Source organism: Scomber scombrus, chromosome 4 (genome assembly GCF_963691925.1).
Source record: "Scomber scombrus chromosome 4, fScoSco1.1, whole genome shotgun sequence".
Taxonomy (NCBI): domain Eukaryota; kingdom Metazoa; phylum Chordata; class Actinopteri; order Scombriformes; family Scombridae; genus Scomber; species Scomber scombrus.
Genome location: NC_084973.1, coordinates 33,783,694 through 33,801,970, shown reverse-complemented (window position 1 = coordinate 33,801,970; position 18,277 = coordinate 33,783,694). Strand labels below are relative to the sequence as shown.

General features: G+C 43.8%; 2 protein-coding genes across 5 annotated transcripts in view; both read left to right on the top strand.

Moving 5' to 3' along the window:
• LOC133979436 (uncharacterized) overlaps positions 1 to 18,277 on the top strand; it is a 1,726,912-nt gene that overhangs the window by 303,396 nt on the left and 1,405,239 nt on the right. The gene's annotated exons all lie outside the window — the stretch shown is intronic.
• grin1b (glutamate receptor, ionotropic, N-methyl D-aspartate 1b) overlaps positions 1 to 18,277 on the top strand; it is a 48,501-nt gene that overhangs the window by 7,577 nt on the left and 22,647 nt on the right. For 3 of the 4 annotated variants that reach the window (XM_062416877.1, XM_062416875.1, XM_062416874.1), the window contains exons 4-9: positions 3,827 to 3,889; positions 4,792 to 4,889; positions 5,293 to 5,414; positions 13,182 to 13,356; positions 14,879 to 15,029; positions 18,219 to 18,277. The exon at positions 18,219 to 18,277 is cut by the window's right edge and continues 28 nt beyond it. In XM_062416877.1, coding sequence (XP_062272861.1) covers positions 3,827 to 3,889; positions 4,792 to 4,889; positions 5,293 to 5,414; positions 13,182 to 13,356; positions 14,879 to 15,029; positions 18,219 to 18,277 — 668 coding nt within the window. The remainder of the gene's footprint in view (positions 1 to 3,826; positions 3,890 to 4,791; positions 4,890 to 5,292; positions 5,415 to 13,181; positions 13,357 to 14,878; positions 15,030 to 18,218) is intronic. The other variant, XM_062416876.1, reaches the window with a different exon arrangement.

The window sequence follows — 18,277 nt, the reverse complement described above, 5'->3', positions numbered from 1 at the left end:
TTATAATGAAGGAAATGTCGTGAGCACTTTTGTTAGCGCTCCAGTAAACACAACGTAAATTCAACTGTTTGTTTACAAGAGAAACTCATCGAGCAGATTTAATTCACACGTCCAAATTAATCATTTGAGATTCAAATCTGCACAAATGAATAATTGCATTTGTTTTCCAGGCTCTGTTTTTATGCCTCAAGGAAAACATTATAAATAAATATTATGTGTGCCGGAACTGAACTAAAGGCTTCAAGATATTCAAACCTTTTCCACAAAGAAGTCAGAGTCGGTCTGAAGCAAAGTAAAATCTCGTCAGCGTGTCGGATTGAAGTTTAGAGAAGTTTGAGTTGCAACTCACAGCGGAGCCACAGAGAGTCATGAATATTAGAGGAGAGACTGAAGAGGCAGCAGACATGAATATTACAGAACATTAGTTAAAGTAGGTGAACATAACTGGTGTGAGTGTGTGTGTGTGTGTGTGTGTGTGTGTGTGTGTGTGTGTGTGTGTGTGTGTGTGTGTGAGTGTGTGTGTGTGTGTGTGTGTGTGTGTGAGTGTGTGTGTGTGTGTGTGAGTGTGTGTGTGTGTGTGTGTGTGTGTATGTGTGAGTGTGTTGTTTCTAAATTAAACATCCATCTGCCGTGATTCATAATGTAATGATGATAAATATCACAGCAGCACAGAGGCGGTACTCTCACTCTTTAACATACTGTACTAACCGTTATTCTGATGATGATACGAGACTAAAAACTACAAGTCAAATTATCATTTATATACTTTCTGATCCCAAAAACTGATCTGAGGTCTGATGCTGCGTCTCAAATCACGGATAGTATACTTCTGTTAGGGCGCACTCACACTGGGGCCAGTTGTGTACTATCCGTGCTGAATCACGGATGTCCCCCCTCCCCTGCCCCCTGCTGGCCCAAACTCACATTACTCAAACCCAAGTGTACTCAGGCACGGTTACCTCCGACACGTTGCGCAAACACATACAGACAGTTTACTCTCATAAAACATGCACAGGTGTGTGTTGGCGTGCTGTGAGCCGGTAAAACACAACACAGCCGATCAATTAACACAACGATGATTAAAAAGTGCAGCTTGTTCTTCTGAGTCCTGCCTGTGTAGGATGCAGTACTAGATACTGGTGTAAAAGCAGACGTACTGATTCAACTCTTTACGCCAGTAAAAGTAAGACTTAGTTTAATGACTTAGAAGTCGCCAAATGACTTTAACTAAAGTTAGTTTACATAATGCAGATTAGTAAAATATTACTTTTATGAGTCACAGTCACTGACAATAAACTTAGCATTTCATAATTGTGGTAGCAGCGGTGCAGCAGATGTAATGAAGTCCACGCAGCACGCTGGATGCTAACTAATATTAAGCCTTTAGTCTTTTCATTATAATGTCCATGGTGCTGGGGCACGGTACGATTGCTTGGTGTGAGTACGCCCTTAGTACACTTATGTTAGTACACTTCTATTAGTATATTTTAATACACTGTGTACTTAATTATGCAGTGAGCAAATTTCGACAGGTTGTTGTCTCAAGTCAAACATGGCTGTTGTGTACGTACTGGAAATAATGGTTAGCTACTTAGCAAGCTAACATTAGCATTTATGTTATCGTCATCATTGCTAAATGAACCCAATAAATCTACTGATGGTTTATATGTGACAGCAGTATAGTGGTGCTTAGTGTAAAAAACATATTATAATTTACATTTTATAAGGCAGCGATGTTCACTGTGGTATTCATTCCGCTGCATGTTTCCATACTTCACTTTATTTCATGTTGGTTCAGAAACAGAGAAGCACTGATATTAAACTACACAACAGCATCATCTCATGTTTACATCCTGACTTAAAAAATAAATGTAGCATTTGTTTTTCAGTCAGTCAGACAGACAGGACAGCTTTGTAAAAGCAGAGAGTGTCTTTATAAAGCAGAGTGTGTGTGTGATGTTAGGGGACTCTGCATCTGGATGTAAATTTAATGAGATTAACATTTGGAGCGGATTGAGTCGGGGACTAATGGGACGCTCTGCTGCCACACCGGCTTAACATCAAAGGAAGTTTGCAGAGAGGAAAGTCACAACTCTCTTTCCAATAAAATCAAACTTTATTATAAACTGAGGCAGGTTTTACTGACATACAGTCAGCAGTCATATAATACAAGAGCTTATTGGTTTGGACATAAATGTTTTATACTGAAAGTGAATCATGTATTCGTCCTGGTGGAAGAAGACCTCAGATCCTATACCTAAATAAAAGTACCAGTACAGCCAAATACTGCATTACAATCATAGACTGTATATAAGAAATGGACGTAACATCCGTGACGTCACCCATTGGTTTGTGGACTGCTGCTCGGAGGCCAATAGTATCAGATCTGAGCAGCGCCATCTTGAAAATTTCAGGTGCATGCTGGGAACAATAAAAACATGGATTCTACTTATATGGGCATCAGGAGGAGCATGAGGCGCCCTCCTGAACCTGTGAACCAATCAACCTGTCAATCACCACGTAGCCACGCCCTAATGCATACCCTGCTTTATCGTCACATATAAAATCAGGGAGGCCAAAATGTCCCAAATGAACATCATACTGCATTGAAGAAGGCTTTAAACTAGCGATTGAGACCATAAACACATTTTGAAAACGTTTACTGAGGTTAGAAATCAAGTGAGAAGTTGGTGAATTCTCCATTGACTTGTATAGAGACAGAAGTCCTTTTGACACCAAAATGGTCGCCCCCTGGTGGCCTTTTGATAGAATGCAGTTTTAAGTTACTTCAGCGTTGGCCTCATTGGACCGGAACTCCCCGCCTGATTACAATATGAGAACCTGGGTGGTTTCACTCAAAACAGTCAAAAAGCTGAGTGTGGATCTGTGGACACTTCTCGCCCTCAATGTTTGCCATCTTGGCTCTGTAACAGAAGGGGGGGGGCACTTTTCAAACAGGAAATGGCGGCCGAGGACACTGTAACTACGGTGAACCTGTCTGCAGGCTACTGGACTCACATTTAAAACATGAGACTGTGGAGGAAAGAGAGACAAAGAGTCTTAGTTTATTAATTTCTGTCTTGGAGCTGAATCAGAGGCTGTTTTCCAGCTGAGCTCCAGATGATGAACCTTTGTTGATTATTCAGATGTGAGGATCAGAGGTTTGACAGGTTTCTGATTCCTTCTTCAAACCGTCTGCTCTAAAAATAACACGCAGCTCAGTTCAGGTTTAAATTTATCTCACAAACTAAATATAAACTGTGAAGCTGACGGACAGACTCTTTGAAATGTCTTTGAAATGTGTAGTCAGGCTTTCTTTGTAAGTTGTTTGGAAAAAAAGTTTTTATTCATCTCATTGAATCCTTTTAATTCCATGTTGTACAGTAACAGTTAAAATTCAGCTTTTACACAGAAGTTCACGTTCAATTTAAAACATATTTCCATGTTTATCAAATCATTTCTACAGAACACTAATGTGGTCTTTCTTATTTTAGAAGAACACATATTTATGATCACATACTGTCATAAATATACATTAATTATACTCATGTTTGTCATATAGTCACATGATTTTGTTCCAATCTGGAAATTCCTGACTTCAGTTTTTTTTTAAACTTGTCCGACAGACAGGAAGAGAGACAGACAGGTGGACTGTGGTTTGTCTGTGTGCTCCGACCCCCCCTCCCCGGCTTCCTGGTGTCCCAGCAGGTCTCAGGGGGTGTCTGGGGGTCTCAGTGGTTTTTTTGGATGCTTTGCTGGCCCTCATTTCTCTGACTGTCTATAATCTTCTGTGTCTGCATATTTTCTCTGTGCACATTACCATCAGACTAAAAACAGGAACTATGAAAACCTCGACCAACAGAACTTTGACTTCAGGAGAACACCCAAGGTATAAACTTTGCATGGTCAAATGATGCACGCCGCCCAACCAATCTCTGAGCTCGCCCAGTAGTAGCCAAACACCAGTTAGCCCCGCCCGCCCAAAATCCAACCCAACTCCAGAGATAGACTCTTATCCTGGTGGCACGTCTTTTCTCCACCATCTCTTTCCTTTCTTTTGATTTTTCATGATTCCTGCACACCGGGAATGGGTTCACACTTGCAGGAGAGACGCCCTTCCTCTTCTTCCTCTTCCTCCTCCTCCTTCTCCTCCTCCTCCCCCCATGTGAAGGGTTGCATGCAGTCGGGCTGAGGCTTGGCTCTGTCTGCAGATCTGAGGAGCCCCGCCCACCAGGATCCTCTCACTCCTCTCTGCAACATCAAACCTCCTTTTCTTTTTCACCTCCCCCGCCTCCCCCATCCCCACTCCCTCTTCCTTCTTTCCACTCGAGACTTTTTATTTTTTATTTGCAGTTGCATCAGCGCTCTCTAACATGCACGTCCCTGATTGGTTGGTTGGTTGAACTCTTGAAAGCACCTCAGTTTGCATGTGCCACCACACCACGCACAACTTTTTGCCCCCCTTCCTTCTTTGTATTCAAGCTTCGAGTTTGAGTTATCTTTCAGTTCAGCAGATCTTGAACACTTTTTTTTTTCTCCATTTTCTGGCCCCGCCCCCACTCCTCCCGTGGTAGCGTGGGTGAGAGGAAGCATGGTCGAGGCTGGGGTCACGGGGACAGTGTCTCTGGGTGGGGATGGGAGGGTACTATGAAGGTTCAGAGTTAATGATGTTTGTCCTATGATGTGTTCTGTTGTGTTTCGTTCTGCCGTGTATCTCAATGTCCTGCATGGTCACCTGTCGCCCTGCGTGGTCACCTGTCGCCCTGCATGGTTGCCCTGGTGGTCCTCCAGGCAGAGAAGGTGCTGCTGTTCAGCCCGGAAACCAACCTGACAGCTCTGCTGCTGGAGGCCAAAGACCTGGAGGCTCGAGTCATCATCCTGTCTGCCAGGTTTGTTCTGGGTGGTTAACTGGGGCAGTTTGGACAGGTGGTTGAGTGTTCTGGCTAATTGCTGCTCTGTGGTAGCTGGGGTGATGTATGTTGGATGGTTACAAAGGTGATCTAACTGATTGCTAGCATGTTGTGAGGCGTTTGAAGGGGTTTTGTACACTACTGGTCAAAAGTTTTAGAACCGCCCCATCTTTTTCCCAGTTTTTATTTTATTTAAGCAGTTTAGGCCCATTGAAGAACATTAAATGGTTCAAAGGTAAGTGGTAAAACTGATAGACATAAAAAGAACCTGTTCAGGTCAAAAAGTAAAAAATAATGTAAAGAGATGTAAAATAAGTAAAATAAGTGAAATAACTTTACATGTGAGAAGGTCCGAGACAGTTGACTCTTTGTATGTCTGCAGTGAGGACGAAGCTGCAGCCGTGTATAAAGCGGCCCGTCAGCTCAACATGACCGGCTCTGGTTACGTCTGGCTGGTCGGAGAGAGAGAGATGACGGGCAAAGCTCTGGGTGAAGCTCCAGATGGTATGTCAACCGCTCCTCCTCCTCCTCCTCTTCCTCATCTTCCTCCTCTTCCTCCTCTGGGAGATTCTCTCTGTCTCTCTGTTGCTCTGCTTCCATCCAACTCTCAGCCGAATTCTTAAAAAGCATTTTGCAAAAAAGTAAAATTGAAGTTGATGCAGGTGTTGCTGTTAGTCATGTTGGTGTGAAGCGTGGAGCTCCTCAGGCGTGACAAGCGTGATGAACATCCGATGAACATGTGATGAACAAGGCAAGGCAACTTTATTTATATAGCGCATCCCATACACAATGGCAACTCAATGTGCTTTACATAAAACAAACATTTAACAGTAAGAATTGGAAATAAAAAAAACATAAAAACATACAATTTGACCCAAGGCTGTCACATGTTGAATGTTGTAAGTTATGCTTTTGTTTCTGTACTGGGAGCTTTGAGGTTTTGAATTTGATGGAAGTTGGTCAAAATTTGTTTGTTCTCTGCTGAAAGTCAAAAGTTTCTCTGCACTCGATTTGTGACATCACAACTAGTATTGATCCAATCATGGTTCAGTATGCAACTTACACAAGTGTGATGTGGAAACCTGAAGGTCACAAACACTGAGAACAGGCTTTACAGTGAAGGAGGAGACATCTTGTGTCCAACATGAAAATCAATAATGGTCACAGATTCATAGACATTAGCCGGTGGTTACTTGGACATTAGTCAGTGGTTACCTGGACATTAACCGGTGGTTACTTGGACATTAGTCGGTGGTTACTTGGACATTAGCCAGTGGTTACTTGGACATTAGTCAGTGGTTACTTGGACATTAGCCAGTGGTTACCTGGACATTAACCGTTGGTTACTTGGACATTAGCCATTGGTTACTTGGATATTAGCTGGTGGTTACTTGGACATTAGTCGGTGGTTACCTGGACATTAACCGTTGGTTACTTGGACATTAGCCATTGGTTACTTGGATATTAGTTGGTGGTTACTTGGACATTAGTCGCTGGTTACTTGGACATTAGTCGGTGGTTACTTGGACATTAGTCAGTGGTTACCTGGACATTAGTCGGTGGTTACTTGGACATTAACCGGTGGTTACTTGGACATTAGTCAGTGGTTACTTGGACATTAGATGGTGGTTACCTGGACATTAACCGGTGGTTACTTGGACATTAGTCGGCGGTTACTTAGACATTAACCAGTGGTTACCTGGACATTAGTCGGTGGTTACTTGGACATTAGTCAGTGGTTACTTGGACATTAGTCAGTGGTTACTTGGACATTAACCAGTGGTTACTTGGACATTAGATGGTGGTTACCTGGACATTAACCGGTGGTTACTTGGACATTAGTCGGCGGTTACTTGGACATTAGTCGGCGGTTACTTGGACATTAGTCGGTGGTTACTTGGACATTAGTCAGTGGTTACTTGGACATTAGATGGTGGTTACCTGGACATTAACCGGTGGTTACTTGGACATTAGTCGGCGGTTACTTGGACATTAACCAGTGGTTACCTGGACATTAGCCGGTGGTTACTTGGACATTAACCAGTGGTTACCTGGATATTAGCTGGTGGTTACTTGGACATTAGCCGATGGTTACCTGGACATTAGTTGGTGGTTACTTGGACATTAGTCAGTGGTTACCTGGACATTAGTCAGTGGTTACCTGGACATTAGCCGGTGGTTACTTGGACATTAGCCAGTGGTTACCTGGACATTAGTCGGTGGTTACTTGGACATTAGTTGGTGGTTACTTGGACATTAGTCAGTGGTTACCTGGACATTAGTCGGCGGTTACCTGGACATTAACCAGTGGTTACCTGGATATTAGCCGGTGGTTACTTGGACATTAGTCGGTGGTTACTTGGACATTAGTCGGTGGTTACTGGGACATTAGACGGTGGTTACCTGGACATTAACCGGTGGTTACTTGGACATTAGTCAGTGGTTACTTGGACATTAGATGGTGGTTACCTGGACATTAACCAGTGGTTACCTGGACATTAGTCGGTGGTTACTTGGACATTAACCAGTGGTTACTTGGACATTAACCAGTGGTTACCTGGACATTAGCCGGTGGTTACTTGGACATTAACCAGTGGTTACTTGGACATTAGTCAGTGGTTACTTGGACATTATTCGGTGGTTACCTGGACATTAGCCGGTGGTTACTTGGACATTAACCAGTGGTTACCAGGTGTTTGACAGGGTTAACTGATCCAGTGCAACCAGGTGGTTGCTGGGTTGGTTTCTAGGATGTTGCTAGGTGGTTACTAGGTTACTCTGTTACTAGGGGTGAGATGGGTACTTATTGATAAACATTGTGTCAGTCACAGTAGTAGACCTGTTAGCGTTATCATAGTCGCAGATCAATCAAGAGAAAGTAATTGAAATAAAGAAATTTCAATAAATCAATCAATCTTTATTTATAAAGCGCCAAATCACAACAAAAGGCATCTCAAGGTACTTTACACATAGAGCAGGTCTGAACCGTACTCTTTAATTTAAAGAGACCCAACATTCGCACATGAGCAGGCACTTGGCACTTAGTTTTGGGTGGTAGATTACTGGTAGGATGGTTGCTATGGCTTTATTAGGAGATTTATAGGGTGTTTGGGATGGCTTGTACTGTATTTATAAGTGATTACTAAGGTTCGCTGCTGGTTGGTCAAATTTAAAAGCATCAGCTGTTTACTGAAAAGATAAAACACGTCATAGATTTTAAAATCGTAGCCATCTTGTTCATCTTCTTCATGAGCAGGACAGTAATTGGATGGAAACATGGCCGCTCTCTCTGTCTCTCCGGTAGTGCCGTAGGTCTCTGATGAAGGAAGCTACTCCTCATCACAGCCAGTCAGCTTCTCAGCGTCCTGGTGTGTTTCTCTCTCTGGTTTCTTCTAACTGCTGGTTGAACGTTTAAACATAATAAAAAAAAGACAAAACATGTTTAAAGGTTCCTAACCGCTCTTTTCTTTCTGGCTCATAACTGTGGCTTTAAATGTGTCTAACATCTTTTTGTTTGTTTCATTTCTATAGTGTGTGTCGTCCGCCCGCCCGTCTGCCCTTTCTCAGTAGACAAGCCGATAACTTGTGCTACCATGGGGGGTGGGGGGTGGGGGATGAAGGGGGTTGTTGGTTGGGGGGGTTAAGATGTGTTCACGCTCGTGAGGGGGGTGGGGTGGGGTTGACTGACAGCTAGTGTCGCTGTGGTTACCGTGACGTGTGTCTGAACGAACACTGGTAAGATGCCGCCGCCGCTTCCTGTTTCCTGCTTGATGCTTTGCCCTCTTTGCCATTGGTCAACGGAGGCCCCGCCCACTGCAACATGGAGCCTTCCCTGTGAGGGAGGGGGCGGGGTTTATCATAGGAGGCCGATCACTCAGTCAGCCAGATGACAACGTGATGTAAAGACTCATGATGTGGACAAAATAATGTGAACACCTGCTGATCACATCACAGACAGCAGTTTGTTTCCAACATGATGAATCAACATAAATCAGGTCGTATTATTAACACGCCTGAATGTATTATCAAGCAAACACTTCAGTAATGTCTAAATCGGTTGCTAGGAAATGTATGTAGTGCCATCCAATCAGAAGCAGTCGACTATGTAAACAGGAGGTGACTGCGAGCTGTAATATAACCTCCAAAAAGAACTGCTTATCCTTCGTGAATGTAGCTGTGACTTTGTTTGCACACCTGTTTTAGAATTAGTATTCATGCAGTTTAGTGAGATTCTGCTAAGCTAACCAACGTTTTTGGTCCTTTAGTCTGCCGTTTATTTGAGGTCTTGGTTTATTGTATTTGTTCTGTGAAATGTAAAGTCTGAGGTCAGAGAAGTTGACCTCTTTCACTCTTCCATCTATACGGCTCAGATATGAGCTAGCTAACCAGCTTAGCAACCGTTCCACCTGCAAATAGCAGCTGTATAATATTCAGTAACAAACATTTTAATTTAGTAATGTTTAAATCTGAAGAAGCTGCTGCTACAGACTCAAGATCCATTGGATGAAAAACACATTTTCTTAGTTCATCATTAATTCCCAATCACTAATAAGTAATTAATACACATTATTCAGCTATCCACATACTTTTGACCCTGTAGTTCACCATGATACAGCATGTTTTCACCCTTTATGACACCTAATGTCACCATGCTGAAGTGTTTCTCACCTCTGACAGCTTCTCCAGGGTGAAAAGGATTGAAATATTATATCTAATTCTGTATCAAGGACTTTTACATGATTTATCCCTCCGACTACAAGCTGCAGCTCCTTTTCCATCACCTCTGAGTTTAGACTGCGATCTCAATCATCCAACAGATTAATGATGCTCAGCAGTGAACTACACTTACCCTTGTCAGATTTGACATTTCCACACATGAGCGTTCACACTGATCAGCGTCTGGCTCTCTGGGTAATCGGCTCCTCGTCCTGTTGCTGTGGTTTTTTGTATCAGAAAAAAACATCTTCACCAGCCAGAAGCTGCACTCTTAAAAATGACGTGTCATTTTTCAACACATCCCCGTCTCTCTCCCCAACTGTAGATGTGTCCAAAAATTATCCATCATTTTCTTAAAAGTGTAGCGAGACTGCACTCTGAAAATATCCCTCAGCTGTTTTGTCTCTTGCTGGAGAAGTTTGAGGTTTCTTTTTATGGGATCGTTTCAGATCATTAAACCCACCTGGTCACATATAACTTTGATTCAGAGAGAGAACAACAAGCAGCATATTATTTTATATTAAATGTATTCATCTCGTTCCTGCTCTCCAGTACATGAGCCCTTTACATCACCATTCATCTTTCACCTTAAAATTAACAGTTCAACACAAAACATCTCTGAATGACTTAAAGGAAATGAAACGACAGTCTGATTATTCTGAGGACAAATCAACAACTAAATCTATCAGATAAAAGTCAAAAGACAATCAGAAGAAATCTTTTTGCTTATATACAATATTTTAATCTCAAATTACAGTCAGCAGATGTAGTGAAAAGTAGCTTGAAATATTGAACACTAATACTCAAAGATCAATAGTCTATTTATGACTGAAACACAATAAAGAAGACAACTATTGATCTGTGAGTGTTTGTCTTGGTGCATTTACAGCACAGTTTACTCATGTGTCGGACTGGGTATCGCTTAAAAATGATGATACCAGTACCAATCCAAGCAGTCTTAAAGTGATACCAACTGAGTACTTCACCCATCATGTGAATAGAAGCATTAAATTGTGAGTTCACCACCACAGACGGGTTGTAGCTGCTGTGGCGGTCGGCCAATCACACACTAAATCTAAGAACAGCTTGTGTTGATTGGCTGAGAGCAAGTCCATACAAACAGTCATATTTTCTAGCTCTGGGTTGATTGCAGGTATCGTTTGATGGGAGACGTTTCAACACTACTTGGTATCAATTTATTTCGGTCAATACCTTAAAGGTATCAGGTACCGATACCCAGCTCTAGTTATGTGCACTGTCCTTATTAAATAAATCATTAAATTAGAAATAAATAATTAGAGATGTAACGTTTGTCATCTCTCCATTTTATAATATAATGTCCCTTTAGTGTTCCTGTAGAGCAGGAAGGTCCAAACTCTTCCATAAAAGGACCAAAATGTAGCTGCAAGTTTTCATTCCAGCCAAGCAGGAACACACCGGGCTTGACTCATTTAATCAGCTGATCTCAGTCTTCAGACAGCTGATTGGTTGAATCATGTACAAAAACCTGCAGGCACACGGCCCCTTGATGGAATAGTTTGGACATGTCTGCTGTAGACCAATAAAAACATGATGATACAACCACAAAAACAATGCCTGTAGCAGAAACTCATTGTCCTCTTAAAAAAGAGAAATATCTTTTTCAGTAGAGTTTAAAGCGACTCATTCGCTGCTCAGTGCCATTTTAACATTCATGGATCTGAATTTTGTTTCAGATCTGTCGTGCAACATCTTTTAGACTCACTGTGAAGACATACTAAGCAGATCTTTACTGAAGCAGAGCAGGATCGGTTAGACCACGATGACTTTTTCCAGGTTGGATTAAATACAGAGACTGAACAGAGTAACACGAACACCTGAAATAATATACAACACAGATCTACAAACACGTCAGCAGCTGTTTGTTCTGCAGGGACGTTGTGTTGCATGTACAGGTGTTCCTGTTATTGTGTCCACCCCCCTGAACCTGTGCAGAGGTCACTCCTGAAACAATTCCCTGAACAGAAACCTGTGAAGCAGTACTGTGACGTTATGGATTTTGATGTTGTTTTTCTTCAGCAGACGCTTCGTCATATTATGAGGAAAACGTTTCTGCATTGGTGCTTCAGCTCACTGAGCGGCAGTCTGCTGCTAGCTGTTAGCATTCCTCATCGGAAAGAGTCCCATACGTTTATTTTAATTAGAATAACCAGCTGAACGTGTTAGCTACATTTAGAGAAGATTACATTTTATTTTTGATCAGGACTGTTACAGTATGAGAGCTCATTTGATTCTATCAAGAGCCAACAGAGATAAGAGAGCTAACGGCTAATAGGAGAGTTAGCTCTCTGAATGATGACGTTCAGTTTATGTAAGAAAAACTTTAACCATATGAGTCAAGAGATGGTTTAATTTAGTTTTTTTAAATTAATGATTAGATCATCATCAACATCATGAGTGATGTTTGTTATTCATAAATGATGATTCTCTGACTCAACCATAGACTGTATATAAGAAATGGACGTAACATCCGTGACGTCACCCATTGGTTTGTGGACTGCTGCTCGGAGGCCAATAGTATCGGATCTTAGCAGCGCCATCTTGAAAATGTCAGGTGCATGCTGGGAAAAATAAAAACAGATTCTACTTATATGGGCATCAGGAGGAGCATGAGGCGACCTCCTGAACCTGTGAATCAATCAACCTGTCAATCACCACGTAGCCACGCCCTAATGCATACCCTGCTTTATCGTCACATATAAAATCAGGGAGGCCAAAATGTCCCAAATGAACATCATACTGCATTGAAGAAGGCTTTAAACTAGCGATTGAGACCATAAACACATTTTGAAAACGTTTACTGAGGTTAGAAATCAAGTGAGAAGTTGGTGAATTCTCCATTGACTTGTATAGAGACGGAAGTCCTTTTGACACCAAAACGGTCGCCCCCTGGTGGCCTTTTGATAGAATGCAGTTTTAAGTTACTTTCACGTTGGCCTCATTTCAGAGGACCGGAGCTCCCTGCCTGGACTCAACAGAAGGTTCAGAGAGATAAGTTTCACTGAGGAACATAAGCTAGCTCTACAGCAGGGTCAGTGGGGAATGCTAACAGTGTTAGCCAGCTGTTGTTGTGGGTCAGCTGGAGGACAGATGTGGACACTTTTCGTTGCAGTGTGACGAGTCTCTGCTGAAGGAGAACAGACACAGTTCAGAACGTCTCAGTGAAGCTTTTTGTCCTCGGAGACAAACGCTGCCATTCTCAGAGTTACTCCCAGCATGCAGTTTGGTACTGAACACTGACCTGACGCCTGAAGCCCTGAGAGAGAGAGAGTGTGTGTGTGTGTGTGTGTGTGTGTGTGTGTGTGTGTGTGATTACACTGAGGCACTCTTTTAATTACATGAGTTAAATTAATGTCAGAGTTTAATTAACGTCTGAATGAATGAGAGCAGTCCTGTGTAGCTTCCTGCTGTGTGTAACGTCTCTCTCTGCTGTGTGTATGCACATGTGTGTTTATGTCTGTGTGTCCGTGTGTGTTTATGTGTGTGTGTCGGTGTGTGTGTGTGTGTGTGGCGCAGGCCTGCTGGGCCTCCAGCTGATTAACGGTAAGAACGAATCGGCTCACATAACGGACGCGGTGGCAGTGGTGGCTCAGTCGCTGCAGGAGCTGTTTGAGAAGGAGAACATCACGGAGCCGCCGCGGGGCTGCGTGGGGAACACCAACATCTGGAGGACCGGGCCGCTTTTCAAACGGTCAGTACCCCCAACAACAGGTCAGAGGTCAACTCGTTTCACTGTCAACTCATTTCATGCACATTAAAATGTGTTTGTTGTACTTTGTGTTTAGAGCTAATCACACAGCGATCTGATCCTTTACTGTTCTCCACAGCAGGAAGGTCTTATGTTCGATACTCGGCTGCTTGTCTATGTGGAGTTTTTATGTTCTCCCACTGTCACAAACATGTATGTTAGGTTCATTCTCCCATTAGTGACTGAGGTACTGACCGAGAACTGGAGCTGCTGTACAGTGGCTACCCACTACTTTATATACAGTTAGCTAGTTTAGTCCAGTGGTTCCCAACCTAGGGGTGGGGCCCCTCCAAAGGGTCAGCAGATAAATGTGAGGGGTGGTGAGATGATTAATGGGAAAGAAGAACAAACTAAGTTCTGATACACAAATGTGTTTTCAGTTTTTGGACTTTTTCTCTAATCTTTGATTTTTGCTGAAATATTGGATCATTTGAACATTTATTGAAATGAAAGCATGTGAGAAGTTTAGAGGGAAAAATCACTAGCTGAAAGTACAAGTACCTCAAACTGTACTACAGTAAAGTACAAGTACCTCAAACTGTACTACAGTAAATATACTTAGTTACTTTCTACCTCTGGTACTAATTAGGAGAACCAACACTCTTCATACAGACAGTAAGAACTTCATCATCTCTGTTGCGTGACCGTTGTGTATTTATGAGTTTATCCAGTCGAGGTTCCTCAGAGTGTTTCTTCCACCTTCAGCTGCAGATAAGAGCTCAGATCAGAGCCACGCTTCACTAACCTGATCTGGATTCAGCTTCCAGTCAGAGGTTTATTACCCCCGTTGTGTCACTGCTCCTCCTGTCTGCGTGACCTACATCCTCCTCTGTCAGCATGCATCAGTCTTATTGGCCGCCTGCGTTCATGTGACCCGCTCTTATTACTGTCATCTTTAAATTCTCAATCAAACACGTCAAAACATGAAAATAAAAGAACAATAAGAACAACGCTGTGACTCTCCCGGCTCTCTGATTGGCTGCTCAGGGTGCTGATGTCATCCAAGTATCCCGACGGCCTGGCCTATAGCTCATGGAGTGAACTCATCCTCCCTTCCTTCCTTCCTTCCTTCCTTCCTTCCTTCCTTCCTCCCTCCTTTCCTCCTTTCCTTCCTTCTTCCTTCCTCCCTTCCTTTCCTTCCTTCTTCCTTCCTTCCTTCATCCCTCCCTCCTTTCCTTCCTTCTTCCTCCTTTCCTTCCTTCTCCCTCCCTCCCTCCTACCTTCCTTCCTTATTTCCTCCGTCCTTCCTTCCTTTCCTTCCTCCCTTCCTTTCCATCCTTCTTTCCTTCCTTCCTTCCTTCCTCCCTTCCTTCCTCCCTCCCTCCTTTCCTTCCTTCCTTCCTTATTTCCTCCGCTCTTATTACTGTCATCTTTAAATTCTCAATCAAACACGTCAAAACATGTAAATAACAGAACAATAAGAACAATGCTCTTGACTTTCCCGGCTCTCTGATTGGCTGCCCAGGGTGCTGATGTCATCGAAGTATCCCGACGGCCTGACGGGGCGGATCGAGTTTAACGACGACGGCGACCGACGTTTCGCCACCTACAGCATCCTGAACTACCAGCAGAAACCAGGTCGCCTCGTCCCGGTGGGAGTCTTCAACGGCTCGCAGGTACGTCACACCTGGTTACTTCTTTCCTCCCTTCTTTCCTTGTTCCTTCGTCCCTTCTTTCCTTGTTCCTTCCTCCCTCCCTCCCTCCTTCTTTCCTTCCCTCCTTCCTTCCTTGTTCCTTCCTTTCCTTCCTCCCTTCCTTCTTCCTTCTTTCCTCTGTCCTTCTTTCCCTTCCTTCCTCCATTTCTCTTTCTTTCCTTCCCTCCTTTCCTTCCTTCTTCCTTCCTTCCTTCCTTCCTTCCTCCCTCCCTCCCTCCTTTCCTTCCTTCTTCCTCCTGTCCTTCCTTCTTCCTCCCTTCCTTCCTTCCCTCCTTTCCTTCCTTCCTCCTTCCTTCCTTCCTCCCTCCCTCCTTTCCTTCCTTCTTCCTCCTTTCCTTCCTTCTCCCTCCCTCCCTCCTACCTTCCTTCCTTATTTCCTCCATCCTTCCTTCTTTCCTTCCTTTCTTCCTTATTTCCTCCGTCGTGAGGTGCGTGAGGTTTTCTTTTATTAAATCCACCAAATAGCAGATTGACGTCAAGCAGCAACTTTAATTCATTGAGTCCTTACAGCACCGTGAAAACTGTATTGAAGACATGATACATGGTACAGGGTATACTATAGGATATCCGGTCAATTCACACATATAAGTCATATTAAACACATACAAAATTCTGAATATTTAAGATGTTACAAAAAATAAATTACAGACATTATGCTCATAACCCATCGCATGTTATTATCAAAAATATAGAACCAGCACAAGTACAAATCTCAATATGGTCCTTTAAACAGTGGATTAAATGGTCAATGCTCCAGGGTGCATGGTCCTTTCCTTCCTTTTTTCCTTTTCTCCCTTCCTTCCTTCCTCCCTCCTTTCCTCCCTTCCTTCCTTCCTTCCCTCCTTTCCTTCATTCTTCCTTCCTCCCTTCCTTCCTTTTTTCCTTCCTTCCCTCCTTTCCTTCATTCTTCCTTCCTCCCTTCCTTCCTTCCTTCTTTCCTTCCTTCCGTCCTTCCTTATTTCCTATGTCCTTCCTTCTTCCTTCCTCCCTTCCTTCCTCCCTCCCTCCTTTCCTTACTTCTTCCCTTCCTTCCTTCCTTCCTTCCTTCCTCCCTCCTTCCTTTCCTTCCTTCTTCCCTTCCTTCCTCCCTTCCTTCCTTCCTCCCTCCCTCCTTTCCTCCCTTCCTTCCTCCCTTCTTCCTCCCTTCCTCCCTTTACTCGAGGACAACAGGAGGGTTAAACAGTGGATAAATGGTCAATGCTCCAGGGTGCCTGGTTAAAGCAGGTTGTGCTTAAGTCATGCAGTCATAACATGCAGTAAACCAATCAGAGTGTCATCTCTCATTCCCTTTAACATCCAGGAGCGCTGTCACTGTGGTGAGCTGATTTAATAAACAGTGAATGGCTGTGCGTAATGGCACTGTGCTCTGTGCAGCATCACAGAGGCTGCAGACTTATAATAATAATAATATCAACACATCAGTCCTACAGTATAAACAGCTGTGGATAACAGACTGTAAGAATCATCCACATGCTTTAACAGATTAATACAGATGTTTTAACCCCAGATGTTCAGATGCTTTTCTTGCTGATGAAATCACTAAGTGGAAGCAGAGCGTCTTTCCTCCAGAAGCAGATGTGGTTCATTGTGCACCTACCTATTAAAATCTTATTAATGAGTCTTTAAAATAACAGTGAAATACGCACCAGTGACTTCAGACCAGGTTCCTTAAAATAGCAACTCACCACCAATGCACCAGACCACACCTCATCTAGAGACCAACACACCACCAATGCACCAGACCACACCTCATCTAGAGACCAACACACCACCAATGCACCAGACCACACCTCATCTAGAGACCAATGCACCAGACCACACCTCATCTAGAGACCAACACACCACCAATGCACCAGACCACACCTCATCTAGAGACCAACACACCACCAATGCACCAGACCACACCTCATCTAGAGACCAACACACCACCAATGCACCAGACCACACCACATCTAGAGACCAATGCACCAGACCACACCTCATCTAGACACCAACACACCACCAATGCACCAGACCACACCTCATCTAGAGACCAATGCACCAGACCACACCTCATCTAGACACCAACACACCACCAATGCACCAGACCACACCTCATCTAGAGACCAACACACCACCAATGCACCAGACCACACCACATCTAGAGACCAACACACCACCAATGCACCAGACCACACCTCATCTAGAGACCAACACACCACCAATGCACCAGACCACACCACATCTAGAGACCAATGCACCAGACCACACCTCATCTAGACACCAACACACCACCAATGCACCAGACCACACCTCATCTAGACACCAACACACCACCAATGCACCAGACCACACCTCATCTAGAGACCAACACACCACCAATGCACCAGACCACACCTCATCTAGAGACCAATGCACCAGACCACACCTCATCTAGAGACCAACACACCACCAATGCACCAGACCACACCACATCTAGAGACCAATGCACCAGACCACACCTCATCTAGACACCAACACACCACCAATGCACCAGACCACACCTCATCTAGACACCAACACACCACCAATGCACCAGACCACACCTCATCTAGACACCAACACACCACCAATGCACCAGACCACACCTCATCTAGAGACCAACACACCACCAATGCACCAGACCACACCTCATCTAGAGACCAATGCACCAGACCACACCTCATCTAGAGACCAATGCACCAGACCACACCTCATCTAGAGACCAACACACCACCAATGCACCAGACCACACCTCATCTAGAGACCAACACACCCACAGACTGGTGCAAGTGCATTTGCTATTTAGACAACGTGGAAAATGACAACTGTGTCGGTCTGAAACTAGCAAAGACACATGCGTGGGGAGATGAGTTATGTCAATGACAGTCCTCATAAATATAGAAGAACAAGTGTGTGTATGTGTGTGTGTGTGTGTGTGGTGTGTGTGTCGTGTGTGTGTGTCTAGTCTCGTTAACTATGAATGTACAGATGAAGTATTGATGCTGCCATTTAGTCAGCTTGTCACTGTGAGACCTGTCTGCAACAACATGACATGACGGTGTTTTCTGTGTGTGTGTGTGTGTGTGTGTGTGTGTGTGTGTGTGTGTGTGTGTGTGTGTGTGTGTGTGTGTGTGTGTGTGTGTGTTGCAGGTTGTGATGAACCCTCAGAGGAAGATCATCTGGCCCGGAGGAGAGACAGAGAAACCAGT